General features: G+C 39.9%; 1 protein-coding gene across 2 annotated transcripts in view; it reads right to left on the reverse strand.

The window, feature by feature from the left end:
• The window catches only part of arhgap42b (Rho GTPase activating protein 42b), an 85,211-nt gene that overhangs the window by 53,610 nt on the left and 13,371 nt on the right, over positions 1–18,230 (reverse strand). For both annotated transcript variants that reach the window (XM_085429225.1, XM_085429226.1), the window contains exon 2: positions 3,726–3,821. In XM_085429225.1, the coding sequence (XP_085285351.1) occupies positions 3,726–3,821 (96 nt within the window). The remainder of the gene's footprint in view (positions 1–3,725; positions 3,822–18,230) is intronic.

Genomic DNA, 18,230 nt, shown 5'->3' on the forward strand with positions numbered 1-18,230 from the left:
TCTAGCCATTTAGCAGCGGTCGAGCTGCTCTGCTTGCCAACACAGTAACATCATTATCAACCCCGACAGCCTGGCATAGGGACCCATGCATCATCTTAGACACTTTGGTCCATTTACACACCAAAGCTTTTAAAGACCGGGGAGCAATGATTTTGTGCCAGTGATCCTGCAGGCAGGCTGGCCTCCTATTAATGCTACCAGTTCCTCTATCAACGGTGAAAACCTCTCAGGGGGTAAAGGGCACAGCTGGAGCCACTGATGGGACAAGATTAGACTGTGAAGAAAGGAAATGGGAGTCAAAGTGGGGTTATAACTTGCATATCATTCACTGCTAAGTGGAGGGAAGGCAATAAACCCGATGAATCACTAAATTAAATAAAGTTTAGTACCTTAGGAACGGATGAATTGGGAAGATAAGCTTTTTAAATGTACATTTTTCTGCACACTGTAGCTAGACAACAACAAGAGCTGTATGTTTACAATCAATTTTATGTGCTTAAAATGATGCTTTTTCTGTTCCATATTTAACATTTCAGAGCTGGATTTTTGCTCATCTCACTTATTCCACATTTGAACAGTTCTTGTCGACTAAAGGATTGACCTTCTATGAGTTGGGGCTGTAACTTTTCTAAAGATTTAAATTTCTATAGCCACATCAATCTTTTCGCCCCATTCTGGCTTGGAATGTGAATGTCACTGCAGGAAGTCATAGACTGAAATCAATAGAAGGTCAGATGAACCTGTCTGGCAGCACATACAGGATCCCAATGTTATGTGGGGAAGTAAGGAGCATCAAAGTGAACTATACCAATACTGCATCAAGATCATGGCTGGCATTCACACAAGGGTCTAGGTATGTCAGTCAGAAAGTTCAGTTTCATTGATGACTAGATTGATTTCAACAGGCTGTTTTTTTCCTCAAATAGTAATCGTGGCCTTTTCTCCCTGACATGGTGAATGAACCGAGTAGTATTGCAGGAAGGATACTGAAGACGTGGACACAAAATCACACAAACACTATTTTGCATTTTCATTTTTACTTTGATCCTGATTAAAGGCTGCCCAAACAAATTTGCCAACGTCTATAAATAACACAGTACACAAATTCTTCCCAACACGTGGCATGAAACTGTCATCAGAACCATTTCTCCTGTGCCAGTTTCATGCATCGCCAAAAAGGTTCAGTTACAGGTGCGCTGCTAAAACATCCATTGTTGAGTCTAAGATGATCAGATTCTTAATTACAAGGGAAGTCAAGGGAAGGGTCTCTAATTAAAGTGTGCTTGATTCTAATGAGGTTTAGATTTGGATGTGGATTTTTCCAATAAATATAATTGGTCTCCTGCACCCATGGCCATCACACAGTAACAACAGCTTTGTGAGGGGAAAAAAGGACTATTCATTTTGCATTCAGATGAACATTACAGCCTGTAGAGGAGGTCGATATCTAGTCTAGCCCTCACAGATGGACAGTAATTCAGCAGTCTACAGCTCCACAGAGCGAAAGACTCAAGCTGGGGATAATGAGCAGTGCAAAAAACGGAGACGAAGAGGAGGCCAAACTGGGAGTCATGCCCATTAGAGCCAACGAGGCCCTCTGCACAGCTGCTTTCATATTCCTCTTGGAGGCTAGGAGGTTTGCACCTTCATTAATCTCTGACACTGATCACAATTAGTCCCTTTGATCTCATATAGGCTTGAAAAGATACAGGAAAAGCATCATAAGCAAATCAATAGCATTAACACTAGGAGTCCCAGGCTTCTACCTTTCTACCTTTAAAACCCACCACCAGCCAAATGGCTGGTAGGCTTTTAGCTAGGCTTTAGCTTCAGCCAAGTGGAAGCTAAATTGGCTAGTCATTCATATGTAAATTAGGTTGTTAGCTGGGAATTCTGGAGGGAGGGGAGTGGGGGTGTGTGGATGAGGGGGTGGGGGAGCTGCTAAAAGCTGTGAACTTCCTTTTGTGTTTCATCTTGATGCATTCTCAATCATCCAGGGAAATAAATCTCCAAAAGTCACCAACTTGGAGTGTTTCAGTTTGCCATCTTAGGGAGAAATCAACACACATGGGTGTATGTCCTTTGTTGCTGAGATTTATTGATAAAAACAGTACAAAAAACCAACCATTTGTACACATATTTACAAATAATAATAAAAAGTGAGTGAGTACATTTCAACATTTTCAGCAATCACTCACAATCCTGGCACTGCCATGGTATCTGTAGTCTGCATTTACCACATGTGTATCTGTAGCAGTGAACACATCGCACAGTGGCATGATTGTTCTTGCATTTGTGTTTGACCTGACACATGGCTCTTTTTCCAGGACTAGGTGTGGAGGGTTGTGTCCGAAGCAACTGTTCTTTTCTTGCCTTCTTCTCAGCTACATGAGAGTGAGCCAACTCTCTTGCAAGCTCCACCACATTTACATATGAATGACTAGCCAATCCACTAGTGGATTGAGGAATTTCCCTGCGAATCTTGTTGACTGTGCCGAGGATGGTGGTTTTCAGTCTAAGAAGTTTTTGCGCCAGTGAAAGCGATGTGAAAAAATTGTCCGTGGTAACATTTCTGCCCTTGTCTAGGAATGGTTCCATCAGCCTCATTACTACATTTTCAGAAAGTCTCTCCCCAGTGGGACGATTGGGGTCCTTGCCAAGATATGGGAAGACATTGCAAATGTACTTGGATTTTAGGTCGCAAGCCACCCAAAACTTGATCCCAAACTTGTCAGGTTTACTTGCAATATACTGCAGGAAACAGCACCGAGTCTTTGATGGGAAAAGCTGTTCATCAACGGTGATATGTAGACCAGGGTTGTAGCACGTGATGCAGTTGGTGACCAATGATCCCCACACACTGGAAATTGCAGCGAACTTATCAGTCTTTGCTCGATTTGCTCCATTGTGGCATCAATCAGACCACTGGTATAATGTTGAAATGTACTCACTCACTTTTTATTATTATTTGTAAATATGTGTACAAATGGTTGGTTTTTTGTACTGTTTTTATCAATAAATCTCAGCAACAAAGGACCTACACCCATGTGTGTTGATTTCTCCCTAAGACGGCAAACTGAAACACTCCAAGTTGGTGACTTTTGGAGATTTATTTCCCTGGATGATTGAGAATGCATCAAGATGAAACACAAAAGGAAGTTCACAGCTTTTAGCAGCTCCCCCACCCCCTCATCCACACACCCCCACTCCCCTCCCTCCAGAATTCCCAGCTAACAACCTAATTTACATATGAATGACTGGCCAATTTAGCTTCCACTTGGCTGAAGCTAAAGCTTAGCTAAAAGCCATTTGGCTGCTCTCCGGGTTTTAAAGGTAGAAAAAGCCAAATGGCAGTCCGTGGTGATGTAAGTGTTAATTATACATGCACAGCAGACAAGCTTAACATCCATACACAAAGCCAAACCCCATTCTAAGATCACGCTGGATTATATTTGAAAAAATGAACAGCATTAGTGTTACAGCATTTTCTTTCTTCGTTAATTACTTTTACTAATATACAGGTTAACTATAAACGAATCGTTTGAGCATGTGACCTTTACAAGACAAGTGCCCGCATGATACATGTGGGGGCGCAGCAACTGTTTTCCCACGAGAAACTAAAACATAAAAGAAAAATCCGATAAAAAAAAATCTGATTGATGTGATGCAAGAGATGAAACCTTAGCAGGAGATGAATACTCTGTGCCTTGTTAAACTGGACTCACCGATGTTCACCTCATCATCTGTCTCTGCATCTCCTATGCACTCAAACTGGAACTCCTGCAGAGACTGGGAGAACTTCTGGACGGCAGCAGAAAGATCTGGAAAATCAGATGGGCTGAGCATCAGATGAGGCATACCACAGATGAAAAGCACACTGAAGACACATGAATCAAATTTTATTGTACATTATAAAGAAAAATGTAATGTAATTTAATGCAAATTTAATGTAACCTCCTTGGACTATACACAATAACCATTTAAAATTCGCAGACTTTGCTTTTGCACTAGATTTTACTTTATTTTGCTTTTCCACTTTCACAAAATGGGAACAAGCAGATGCATATTGCTGAAAACAAGACACACTTCGGGCAAAACATATTCTGCTGTTCCACATCAAAAAAGTTTAGTGGACACAGAGACAAATTACTGGTTTCTGCTCTGTTGCTGCATTTATTTCAGTTCATATAACAGATCTTTTTGCCAATTATGAGCAAAAGCCGTGTGCCCCATCCCTTCCCACACAATAACTGGAAATAGATTTTGCAACACCTGGTAAAGGGTGCCAAAATTTTGCTCCCAGAACTTGTTGTCAAAGCGGAAACAAAGCAGAACCCAGGACAACAGCTACAAGTTCTATAAGTTGTACTGACGTGTGGATAGTCAAATGACAGAAATTTCATATGGTTATACCATATCAAGATAACCACCACATCCAATAGCATTGCTTTAATTATTGTAAAGTTGCAAGGAATTATTTCCCCGGGCACCACAGCTGCATCATAAAAGATCAGCATATAAATAGGCCTAGTTTTTATCTTATTAATGGGCAACAATTAATATTCAAAACAGACAAAAGTCAAGTCTTTTAAAATCAACTGCTCTTTTGAACACAAACTAAATGAAAACATTCATTAAACAGCCTTTATTCAGTTTTTTGAAAGGCTTTCTTACATTAGTAGGAGGCAAAAAATGCTTCTAAAAGTATCGTATGGATGAGATAGATCAATGGTTTGTTCATGTGTATGTGTCTTTGTGTTTGCCTGCACGCTGAAGTGTGCTAGTGAATGAGTAAGTGTGGTCTGTAAGCCTTTAAAATAGCATGTAGTGCCTTCAATTAAGAAAAGTGAGCATCTTAACATTCTGAGAACTGAGGATTGACCTGTGCTTTGATGCAACGTTTCCTGTTGCTGAAAAGAGGTGTTCTCATACTGTACATATTAATAATAATAATTCAGTGTCCAGCCTAACAGCCCAGGTCAGTGGCTCAGAGTTTTACTGACCCATGTACATTTTTACTGGCATGCAAAAAAAGGCCTCTAAATTCATTTCTACTGCAAGTCTCCAAGTCATCAAAGGAAGGACTCTGCGTCAAGGATATTTTTTAATTGAGTTATTCAAGTTATTCGATAAATCACTGCAGCCCTACTACTTCTACAGATATAAACTGACAATAGCATAAAGCTTGACAATTCATAACAGCAGATAACCAAATAATGGACTTTTATGAACTGCTGTCTGTCCATGTACACGCCCACTGACAGTCACACATTTGCAATATTTACTGGTGCCTGATCATAATACCTGGATCTGAAAAAATAAGCCCAGATGAACTGCCTAACCTTTGTCTCAAAAATGATAAAGCCCACACAGAAAATACAACTCAATAGAACAATTCCACCCTTGGATACTCCCCACTGCTAGGTATAAATCTATGATTTTATTGTATTCTACAGTTTAACTTGATCAAATGTCTTTTTTGACAACCTCCAGAGAGTACTGTCATTTTTTGTACTCCAAAACCTTCCAGCTATGAAAACACAAGTGCGTGTGACTGCCAGTGGAAATTTTTTAAAATATTTAAATGAGCCACAAGAATTTAACAATACAGCAGGAGAATTTCATAGTATTTTTTTATATGACAACAGTATCTATAAGCCTTAGTAATAACTGCTGATGAATAGAAGCAAGCTAAAGTCCAATAAAGATTGGAGGCATATTTACAAATGTGGCAATGAGAAACAAAACACCGCAGCTTAGCACGTGAACTGGTCCAAATATGATCCAATAACAAAGAAAATTGATTCAAGCTGCGGTCAGAAAGTTACAAGGCTGACGTCCTGCAATCATTGTTAGAGCTGCAGGCAGCACAGTTGTAAGCTCTTTGTCTCTAAAATTTGTATGCATAAAACTACAAGTTTATGAACAAGTTTACTTCATACAAAGTATTATACCTTTGACTTAATAGCAATGAGCCAGAAGTAGCCAAGAGCAATTTCTCTTTGTTTGGATTGATGAGTCAACCAGAGTGTAACATGTCCAGTCAAGAATTAGAGGTGCTTCAACAGTCTCTGATCTAATGCTCTCAATGGGAAAAAAAGACTAGGTTATCATTTCCTGAACCCTACCTGCCTTATATAAAACCTCCCACTTTCTCTTTGATCCATGGAATAAAGAAAAGAACTAAATGGGAACAGACAGACACCTCACCATGAGTTTAACTTCTGTTGCTGCTTAAAAAAAGTTGCACGAAACGATTTAATAGCTGATTAATGTTTTTTTTATATCTACATTTTTCTGCCTGCCTTGTCAACAGTTTTCAAAAGTTTATGTGGGATATTAAAAAATGTACTTAATTTCCCCAATTAGGCTACATCAACTTGCAACTTACTATTGTTTCATTTTTCTCCTCCCTCAAATAACAGCTTGGATGAGAGCTACACAAAAATTCTCCATATTTTCACACATTAAAAGACATACACACCTTCACATTTACACCAGGGAGTTTTAAACTGTTGGACAAAACAAAAATAAACAGTACTCAGTTAAAATCTGGTTTCCATCTTACACACAGATGTACACTATAAACCAATGATATGTATGGTAGAAATCAGGGCGTTGATTCAAGAGAAGATCTAATTACAGTTACAACTGAAATCACAAGGAGGAAAGAAATGCAGCAGTTTTTTTGCATTTAATGAAAGGGTCAGAGTAACTACAGTGATGACGTCTATAAAGCTAACCGAGCGCATGACTCACTTATAATTGTGGGCCAAGTAATGAAGCTGCATAGACACCAGAAGAGTTCTTATCCATCTTCTTATTTGTCTCTTTGCTGTAAGAATCTATGCCAACCAATCAAATTGACTGGTTTGTAGCTCTGAACACCAACTGGGGGCAGTCACTTCATTTTAATGTCTACTTCTTGAGCATGCCACGATGCGTCAAACTTAACTTTTCAATGAATTCAGTAACTTCTATCTGTGTGTTCGGTGGTTTACTTAATAATCATTCATCTGATCTTCAGACTGAGGAAATTCCTGTGGACCCAAGTCAGTCGACTTTTAAGTATAAAAAGTATTTCTGGTAAAAATCTTTCATTTACCAGTACTCCTCCACTCTGCGCTTTCTGTGGAGGAGGGAATTACAGACGGGTTGACACAGGCAGTGGAGACAGAATAAAAGGAAGTGCATCCATAAAAAGCAGGAAAAAAGTGAAGAAATTCTCAGACTGAATGCCTAAATGAAACAGGAACAAATAAATCAAAAGACGTGAATACAATATTTTGTATTGGAATATGCTCTGTAAAGAACGACTTCAGTCACTCCCTCGTGTCGTTGGATTAGTGATTGTGGAGGAACCTGGTAGCTGTGCTAAACTGCACAGTCATGTTATAATTAGATGCAATCTCATGTATGCCATATATGGCAATGAACACTGCTGCGTATATCTGTATATATGTGGCAGTGTTTATTGCATTTTTCAACAACTTTTCATCTAATCTACTTTACCCATTATATTGTTAAACTTTGGCTCTGCTCCTCACCAGAACAAGTACCATACAAGTCAAGCTTTTAAGGAAATCCGGTAAACTGCAGCCCTGTCACCAACATTAACAAGCAGCAGAAACAGCACAAAGAAAATTGAAAGTGATCATATTATACATTTTAGAAGAAAAAGGTATTGCTAAATAATGTTCAACATTTCTGCTTATAATTAGTAGCGCTTGCATCTGGTAAAAGTGCGGGGGTGTCAAGGTCAAGATATGTCAACTAGTCATGTCAGCCTAATTGACTTGCCATCATAACTAGTCCTGATAATCTTCAGGTTAAGCCTTAGAAGCATTATGTAGCCAATTGAAAAAGCCTTACTTTTGACATGATCACATGAAGTTGTTATTGGGAAGTACTTGGCTCCCTCATTCCTGCTTGCAGTTGTTATTTTTACTCTGTTTTTAATTGTGCAACTGAAGCTAATATGTTTCATATCTCAGTTACGTAAAGGTTAACGTGTGGGCCTGCTGAGGTGAAATTTTAATAATGAGTGAAGATCGGGCACGTGAGGGAATATTTCAACATTTCAACTTTCTTTTGGATTTATAATTAAAAACAAAACAAGGCAAAGATTCTAAAATGCCTTTTGCCTTTTATTTGCCAGCCCACTCAGTTCAAATGTATGCAGTGTTCTCATATCTATTGTTGACAATGACTCACTAATTGCTTCTTACCTTAATTATTCTCTCTTCAACAGTCTTTACCTAAAAAAAACCCCTCAAAAGTTAAAAGAAAAATAAATTTGACACAGATACAGTAACTGTGTTTATGTAATAGACTCATTAAAAATATAAAAGACTCATTAAGTACTATTAAGTACCAGCGGTTTTACAGGTCTCAAGTGTAAATGGCACACGTAGGTTTATGGTTACATGCTTGCATACAGTTTGTTCTTATACTTGAAAAAGCTTTGAATTTTGCTCGTTAAGAAGGATCCAAATTATCTTTAATACAATAAAAAAAGTTTAAGAGCAACCATCAAGTTACAAAGTTGCAAACCTTTGAGTTTCATTTTCTGCTGCAAATTGCCTGTAAGAGGATGCTTGACAGTTTATAAAAGATATAGTGGCTACCCAGAACAAAATAGCGTATCCTCACTAAAAGGGTCTAAACTTCACAGGAACAGAAATTGCTTGACAGGTCTGATATTATTCTAACCCTAACAGTCAGCACTGAGTCATTCAATTTCAATCTATTTAAGAAAGACAACTGCAAGGCTTCTCTTCTCGAATAGACCACACACTGAAGTGTTCATAAAAATATGTTGTTTTAAGTTTGACCGACCACTTGTAAATATTGCAGAGGCTGCACTGAACAGCACTGAGAGGAACTCAGAAAATGTATTGTGCCATTGATGCGCTACTATCGTTCCCACTTTGACTCTAAAACTGCAGATTTCAGATCGATGCCCTGCTGCAGTTGTCTGGGTGTGCTCACAGGACCATCAATAATGGATGATCTTTTAACTCTGATGCTCAGATTAACCCAACCTTTACCAAACCTACCAATGTTACAGTCACCTGAATGTAATGTTTCCTAACAGCCTTTATCAAAACCCAGGAAAATGCAACATTAAAATTACAACAAAAGTTTTGGTATTACAGGATATGGTCTTTGCCTTTTGTCTTAATTCTTCAGCTTCAACATCAATGTTGTTACTCTTGGTTCATTTGCAAAACCAATGTTCTCATTTCTAAAATTAATAAACCACAAACCACAATTCAAAAAGCTACTCACTGCTTATCAGAATACTCTGAAATAATAGAATTTAAATCCTCGACAAAATTATTTTTGATATTGCTTTATAGCTATGGCAACAGCAATGGCCAAAACGTCATGGGATATTTTGGTTAATGAGCCTGGTCACACAGTTCTGTTTTTAATATGTGCTGTACATATCTACAACATTCCACTCTCTGATACTGCTCTACAGTGTTTTGGTGCTATTTTTCCTTGTGGTCAAAAACCCATAAAAGTATCAAGTAAAGGGTCTTTTATAGCAGCACCGAACTTAATATATCTGAACTCATTTTCTCAGACATCAAAATTAATACTAACTCTTCAGTTGATGATATGACTAACAAGAAATAGCACTTTAATTAATTTACTAGATTTAATTATGCCAATCAAAGTAGGAAAAAAGTGCTCTGTTAAATCATCCCCATGGTTGACCACCGCTATCTAGGAGCTCAAAAGGGTCTGCAGAGTAGCTTAGAGGAGATGGAGAAAAACTCAATTAGAAGTCCATCTACTAGCTTGTAAAGAAAGTGTTGCATCTTATAACAAAGCTGTCAGAAAAGCCAGAGGAAATTATTTCTGAAAAATTACTGCTGATAATGAAGGCAACCCTAGACTATTGTTCTCTTGAGATGAGGAACATCACACCTCTGGAAAATGTGAGGAATACATATATATATATATATATATATATATATATATATACATCAGAAAAAAAAATTTAACCTACCACATTCTTCATCTGCACTAAAGACAATTCTCAAATTTCACTCCTGTTTTTAATATAATTGTGTGGCTGAAATAAAACGCAAACCTTCACTCTCCAGGTTAAAGTATATTTTTTAACTGTATTTATTTTCTTTGTCTCAACAATCATTAAACAGAAGGCATTCAAGCCTGTCCTCACACAAAAATAAATAAAACAAAATAATAATTAGAGATTTAACACCCAACTATGATGCTAAGGCTGTTTTTAATTTATGATTAGCTTTTCGCAAATTTGATTACTTTATTCACCATCATGACTACTTGTAGGTTTTTCCTAATATGATGCTATTTCCTGAATCGGATTAAATATCTCCAGTAGGAAATTCTTTTTCAGCTGTGGAGATCAGGAATCCAATGGCACTTCTTGGGGTGATGAAAAATTCAGGTGTGTTGGTCTGCTACTGCGATATTCATTGCCATAACGTTGCCATTGCTGTAACGCAATGACACACAACTATATATGCTGAACTCTAGCCCTGGATTTAACTGGCATTAATAAATAAATAAATAAAAGTTAATGAAGATAAAAGGAAATTATTTTACCTCAATGAAATTGAAGGCGCTCATTTGGCAAGTAAACATACAGGATAAAACCAGACGTTAAGAGTCATGCTTATTTAGGAGTGACTGAGCATAAAGCTGCGCATTAAGTGTGCCTTTCATCTCAGCAATATTACCAAAATATCACCTTATCTGCACTCTTAGATATTCCACTGCCAAATTTGTAGACATCCATTAAATCTGCCCCCAAACTCAGTCTACCTCAAAATATTAAGGAAGCAAAGTCAGTGGATACTTTCAAGAAACTTTCAGAGAGGTTCTTCTTTAAACATTTTGCTTAATATTGATAGCTGAATAATATTTGCACAGGTAATTGACATTGATTGATGCCTTAGTACTATACGGCACATCTTGAGTAATCTTAATAGTTATAGAACAAATGTACTTTTATTTGAACAATACTAAATCTCCTCTCTCCTCAAAATAACTGAATTTACAAATAATATAGGTTCAGAAGAGCTCAAGGTTTAGGAAATGGTGGCGTTTCTGTCGCTCAGAAAGGTAATGTTCAGTTACTCAGTCCAATGGTTTCATAATGGGGGAGAGAAATGTTAATTATGCAGCTGCAGTGACTATTATTTGCAAGCATGTTTTCTCATTCCATCTCTCTCTCTTGTTCTCTGTGTCTCTGTTTAACGGGTTTTATTTAGCTCATTGTACTTCATTTTTTTTCTCTTTTCATTTTTGTCTCTTTGACATGTTGATGATTCTGTTTCATTTCGTGTTTTTAATGTGTTTTTATGTTTCATATCTCTGTAAACCATTGCATGTAATTTTGGCCTGTACAAATAAATTGACTTGAGCTGACTTCACAGACTTCAGCTTAATAACAAATGAAAGAGTCGACACAGACTTGAAATCTTTATATTATCAAAAGTAAATGTGATGGAGTCAGTTTGTATTGATTTCCTATTCTTTAATCACAGAGGTATGGGCTGCTCATGGGAAACATTAAACTGTTAAAAAGATTGGGTGCTCTTCTTAAAAAGAAGGGTTTTGAATGAGCTTTGTAGAAAAAAATATATAATTATGAAACTGAAACAAAAAGGGATATTTTCAGCATTAGCATTCAAGTTATGCATCTCCTCAAAACTATACCTCAGCAAATGAGCAGCAATGTAAATAAATAAAGCAGCTCCCAATTTTTAAGGTTTTTCTTAAAGGTAAAAAAATGTCCTTCATTTCAACCTTTTTCAAACTACTAGATTACCCATAATAAGCATAGTAGTTGGGCACAAACTAGTTCAGAAGTTGGTCAATACTTTAGCGCTTTTCCTGAATAGCTTGAATAACTAATAAAAATTACAATACTTTTGTTCGTTACTCACTCACTCTAATTAGTACTGAAAAAGAAACCACTGGTGAACCAATAATATCCTCTAAAAAGTGTGTATTGTTATTACTCGCAAAGCAGTCAAACTCGCAATTCAGTTTCTGCAGCTGTGTTATGAATTACGTGGGCACAAAGAAAGTAAAGACTAGGGAAACAATATAAGGTCTATATAATAAACCTGATTTCACTGCTCTTTTTGAAACCAGAGTGTAATATGTGTGATTGTGTGTATTTCAGTATAATATTTATAGGTGAGGTGACTGACAGTTTTTTATACCCACATATAATGAACATTCATTTGAAGATTGATTGATTTACACTTTAGATCTTATAATAAATTAGATATTTGTATAAATGTGCTTGTGAAAATAGATTTTAATATACATACGTGTGTGTGAATGAGTAATTGTAACCATGAAGGTACAAGGTGTGGAGATGGACAGTGCACAAGAGAATGGAAGAAGAGAGCGCAAGGTGGAGATGAGTGTCAGGGGTGATTTGTGGTTAAGGGATAGCAGCACATGTGAAAGGGAAGGCTTACTAGATGGTAGTGAGGCCTGCTATGATTTATGGTTTGGATTCAGTAGCACTAACAAAAAGACAGGAAGCTGAGCTAGCAGAGAGGTAGCAGGTTTGAAGAAGTTAAGGTTTTTACTAGGAATGACCAGAACGGACAGGGTTAGAAATGAGTATATCAGAAGGACAGCTGAGGTTGAGTGGTTTGGAGACAAAGAGAGAGGCAAGGCTGAGATGGTTTAGACATGTGCAGGGGAGGGAATTGTGATATATTGAACAAAGAATATAGAATAAGGAACTGCCGGGCAGGAGGAAAAGAAGAAGACCACTGAGGAGGTTCATGGATATAGACAAGCAGAACATGCAGAGGGTTGGTGTGACAGAGGTGGATGATAGGCATAGGGTGAGATGGAGGCAATTGATCCACTGTGGCAACCGCTAAAGGAAGCAGCTCAAAGAAGTAGAAGAACAAGATTTGAGTCTTTTGAGTCTTTCTGGTAAGATTTGCTTATAACTATACCTCAATGGGAAAACAAATGTACCACATTTTACTTTGGGCAATGTTTAAACGAGAGCTAGCGCAACAATTATGTATTTATTTTCTATTTAAATGCATTATTTACTAAGATCAGGAATTAGCACAAATAACTATGTATATTCCAGAAAATATAGCACAACCACTTACAAAGAAACCATCCCACTGAAACTAGCAGCAGCAAAGATAAATGGCAGGGGGATCAGTATAAAGGAAGATAAATGAACAGCTTAATTGTTTTATCCCCAGGGAAACAGTAAAGGTGTAATCAGCATAACATATTCCAGGCTTTATTGGTTTGAACATGAATGTTTACTGTTGGAAATCTGCATCTAAATGCACAGACTCACTGGACAGTTTATTTGTTACACCTGTGCAAACTCAATGCATCTGGCATGCAGACATGGCTAAGAAAATCTACTCTGCTAAAGAATTAAAAGACCAGTCAAGAGACTTCATGAACACTCCATTGCTACTGGTGCCCAATAGGCTGCTGTCACCTAAGATTAGAAAAATTGAGGTTACAGTGGGCACAGGCTCACAAAATTGGCAGGGTAGTACCACTGGGTAGTGGTAAGGCATTCTGGTAAATAGACAGTCTATTTTGGCCAGGATACATATATACATATATATATATATATATATATATATACATATATATATATATATATATATATATATATATATATACAGCTAGAGATTGACGAGGTACAACACAAATGCTACGGCAAGGAGGAGTCAGGACGCCAGGTCAGGGGGGCGATTTCATCACCCCCACCCGAGATTGGGTACGTAGCCCCAAGTGCGATAGGAGAAGGACCGTTGAGTGCGAGAGGAATTGACCTGAAAAATAGGATCATGGCCAAGCTTGAAACCTGGATCCCCCGTAGCCGGTTACCAAGATTACGTGAAGTACCCTCAGAAGGTCTGCTAGATGATGTTAATGCAGCACTACGGACAATACCTACAACCACGATTACCGACACTAACAAGCTGATCTACAATACGGCAGCAGTGATCAGTGAGATGCTTGGCTACAAGTTGAACAGCGACAAGGGGCAGTACCCTCCATGGAGAAGGAGGCTAGAGGGCAAGATCAAAGTAGCACTGCTGTTCTGCATAGGCCTGAACCCCCTCAGTGAGATCATTAATAAGACTGGCTACGGATACCGACTACGGAACGGAGCAGTTGTCAGCCACCTCCTGTACATGGATGACATCAAGCTGTATGCCAAGAGTGAACGAGACATCGATTCACTGATCCACCCTACCAGGCTATACAGCAATGACATTGGAATGTCGTTCGGACTGGAGAAGTGTAGCCGGATGGTAACAAAGAGAGGGAAGGTAGTCAGAACTGAGGGGATTGAACTACCAGAAGGCAACATTGCAGAGTTGCAGAAAGGTGCGACAAAGAAGGTGCATAAGAAATACAGCAAGCTGTCCATACCTGAGGCCTTGGAAACTGCCAAGCAAAGACTCACAGCCTTGGCCAGCCGCTTGAGGAGGTACACCAGAGAGATAGAAGGCAGGAGAATGAACCAGCAAAGGTGTACTCTCAGTGGCAAGGGAACAATAAGAGAACAGCACCACCAAGGCTGGAGACGGCGCAATACTGGAAGGGCATATGGGAGAAGGACGCAACCCATAACGGCAATGCTCAGTGGCTAGTGGATCTGAGGGCAGACCACAGCGACCTCCCTGAACAGGGTCCAGTAACCATCACAGTGGCAGATATCCAAGAAAGGGTCTCCAGTATGAAGAGTTGGACAGCACCAGGGCCCGACATGGTTCACGCCTACTGGCTAAAGAAGCTGACTGCACTCCACGAGCGTCTGGCAGCACAAATGAACCAGCTGCTAGTTAACGAGAGACACCCGGAATGGCTAACCGAAGGTCGGACGGTCCTGATCCCCAAGGACCCCAAGAAGGGACCGGTCCCCTCCAACTACCGACCAATAACCTGCCTCAGTACTACATGGAAGCTCCTGTCAGGCATCATATCGGCTAAGATGAACAGGCACATGGGTCAATACATGAGCGGGACACAGAAAGGGATTGGCAAGAATACCAGAGGCGCAAAACACCAGCTACTGGTAGACAGAACAGTCAGCCGAGACTGCAAGACCAGACTGACCAACCTGTGCACTGCCTGGATTGATTACAAGAAGGCCTATGACTCAATGCCCCACAGCTGGATACTGGAATGCCTAGAATTGTACAAGATCAATGGGACCCTAAGAGCCTTCATCAGGAACTCAATGGGGATGTGGCGTACAACACTAGAGGCCAACTCCAAGCCCATAGCACAAGTCACCATCAAGTGCGGGATCTACCAAGGAGATGCTCTGTCCCCACTGCTGTTCTGCATAGGCCTGAACCCCCTCAGTGAGATCATTAACAAGACTGGCTACGGATACCAACTACGGAACGGAGCAGTTGTCAGCCACCTCCTGTACATGGATGACATCAAGCTGTATGCCAAGAGTGAACGAGACATCGATTCACTGATCCACACTACCAGGCTATACAGCAATGACATTGGAATGTCGTTCGGACTGGAGAAGTGTAGTCGGATGGTAACAAAGAGAGGGAAGGTAGTCAGAACTGAGGGGATTGAACTACCAGAAGGAAACATTGCAGACATAGAGGACAGTTACAAGTACTTGGGGATCCCGCAGGCGAATGGGAACCATGAAGAGGCTGCTAGAAAGGCTGCAACCACCAAGTACCTGCAGAGGGTCAGGCAAGTCCTGAGGAGTCAGCTGAATGGTAAGAACAAGATCCGGGCCATCAACACGTACGCCCTGCCCGTGATCAGGTACCCTGCTGGGGTAATAGGCTGGCCAAAGGAGGAGATAGAAGCCACTGACATAAAGACAAGAAAGCTCCTTACCATGCATGGAGGGTTTCACCCCAAGTCCAGCACCCTGAGGCTGTACGCTAAGCGGAAGGAAGGGGGCCGGGGACTGGTGAGTGTCAGCACCACAGTCCAGGATGAGACAACGAACATCCAAGAATACATTGGGAAGATGGCCCCAACTGACCGAGTGCTCAGTGAATACCTCAGGCAGCAGAAACCCAAGAAAGAGGAGGGAGACGAGGAACCATCATGGAAGGACAGAGCCCTGCACGGTATGTACCACCGGCAGATAGAGGAGGTGGCTGATATCCAGAAATCCTACCAGTGGCTGGACAAAGCTGGACTGAAAGACAGCACAGAGGCACTAATCATGGCAGCACAAGAACAAGCTCTGAGCACAAGATCCATAGAGGCTGGGGTCTATCACACCAGGCAAGACCCCAGGTGCAGGCTGTGTAAAGATGCCCCAGAGACAATCCAGCACATAACAGCAGGGTGCAAGATGCTAGCAGGCAAGGCATACATGGAACGCCATAACCAAGTGGCCGGCATAGTGTACAGGAACATCTGTGCCGAGTATAACCTGGAAGTCCCGAGGTCAAAATGGGAGATGCCCCCAAGGGTGGTGGAGAATGACCGAGCTAAGATCCTGTGGGACTTCCAGATACAGACGGACAAAATGGTGGTGGCTAACCAACCGGACATAGTGGTGGTAGACAAACAGAAGAAGACGGCCGTAGTGATCGATGTAGCGGTTCCGAATGACAGCAATATCAGGAAGAAGGAACACGAGAAGCTGGAGAAATACCAAGGGCTCAGAGAAGAGCTCGAGAGGATGTGGAGGGTGAAGGTAACGGTGGTCCCCGTGGTAATTGGAGCACTAGGTGCGGTGACTCCCAAGCTAGGCGAGTGGCTCCAGCAGATCCCGGGAACAACATCGGAGATCTCTGTCCAGAAGAGCGCAGTCCTGGGAACAGCTAAGATACTGCGCAGGACCCTCAAGCTCCCAGGCCTCTGGTAGAGGACCCGAGCTTGAAGGATAAACCGCCCGCAGGGGCGTGCTGGGTGTTATATATATATATATATATATATATATATATATATATATATATATATATATATATATATATATATATATATATATATAGTATTAGAACATTGGAAACATGTTAATTTGTAATATGGGTAATGACATCGGTGTTGATTTGTGCTGTAACATTCATATGGTGGAGGTAGAAAGCACGAATCTCTCCTAACATGTACCTTGAACAGTTTGAGCTGCTCCTAGTGGTATAATGACAAGGGCTGCTTTCTGGTCCACTTTAAGCCTCTTGGGCCAATTTGAACATCATTTACACACAGCAGCCTAACTGGGCAGTTGCTGACTGTGTCCATCCCTTTATACCTACAGTGTTGTTATGTTCTAATGGGCACTTTCAGCAGGATAATGTGCTGTGTCACATAACTCATATAGTCTTAAACAGAGTTTGCAACTTAAATGTCCTCCACAGTCACTAGATTAGGGTGAATGTAGCTCAGGAGGTAGGGCATGTCATATACTAATCAGAAGGTTGGTGGTCCGATCCTCAGCTGCTCCACTTTGCATGCCTTTGGCATAATACTAACCTCAAGCTGCTCTCTGAGTATGAATGTGTGTGAATGTTAGATAGAAAGTACTAGAAAGCACAGAAAGAAGTGCTTGGCTGAATGAGACAAGTTGTAAAAAGTACTTTGAGTACTCAGGTAGAGTAGAAAAGCAACCATGTACCATATATTTCAAGATCCATCATGAAGGTGTTGGTTACAAATCTGTAACAATTTTGTGAAGCTATCATATATCAATAAGTATCAAAAACTCTAAGGAATGCTACCAGCACTTTGTTGAATGCATGCTATGAATAATTAAGGCAGTTGTAGCCTCCAATGCATAATGGACTGTCACTAAATACAATAAATGCAAAGTCTTCACAACTTCAAAAAGCAATTCAGTTTCTGTATTGGTCATATCAAGAAAATATAATAATATGCATCACATGTAACACTGTTACCAAACATCAGTAGTTCATTCTGTAAGAAAGGAAGAAAATATGGAACAAAGGACACATTGTATATAGGAACTATAGTCTCTGTGGTTCCCTGAATATTTCATCTTATTCTTATACACCTATTCTGTCAGGAACAAGAATTTGGTGCATTCTGCTTTCAATTTGTGTAGCGAAATGGTGCTATGTTTTTCACAGAAGTAATGAGAGGAACAAGCCTAACTCGTATAAGGCGTGAATCTGAAAATGTTACCACATGAAGTGAAACACTGGTATAAGAAAAAAATACTGATGCCTGAGTAAGGGAGGTGAAAAAAGGAA

The sequence above is a fragment of the Rhamphochromis longiceps genome, linkage group LG14 (assembly GCF_057381845.1).
Source record: "Rhamphochromis longiceps isolate RC_006_pf linkage group LG14, R_longiceps_female_GT1.1, whole genome shotgun sequence".
Lineage (NCBI taxonomy): Eukaryota > Metazoa > Chordata > Actinopteri > Cichliformes > Cichlidae > Rhamphochromis > Rhamphochromis longiceps.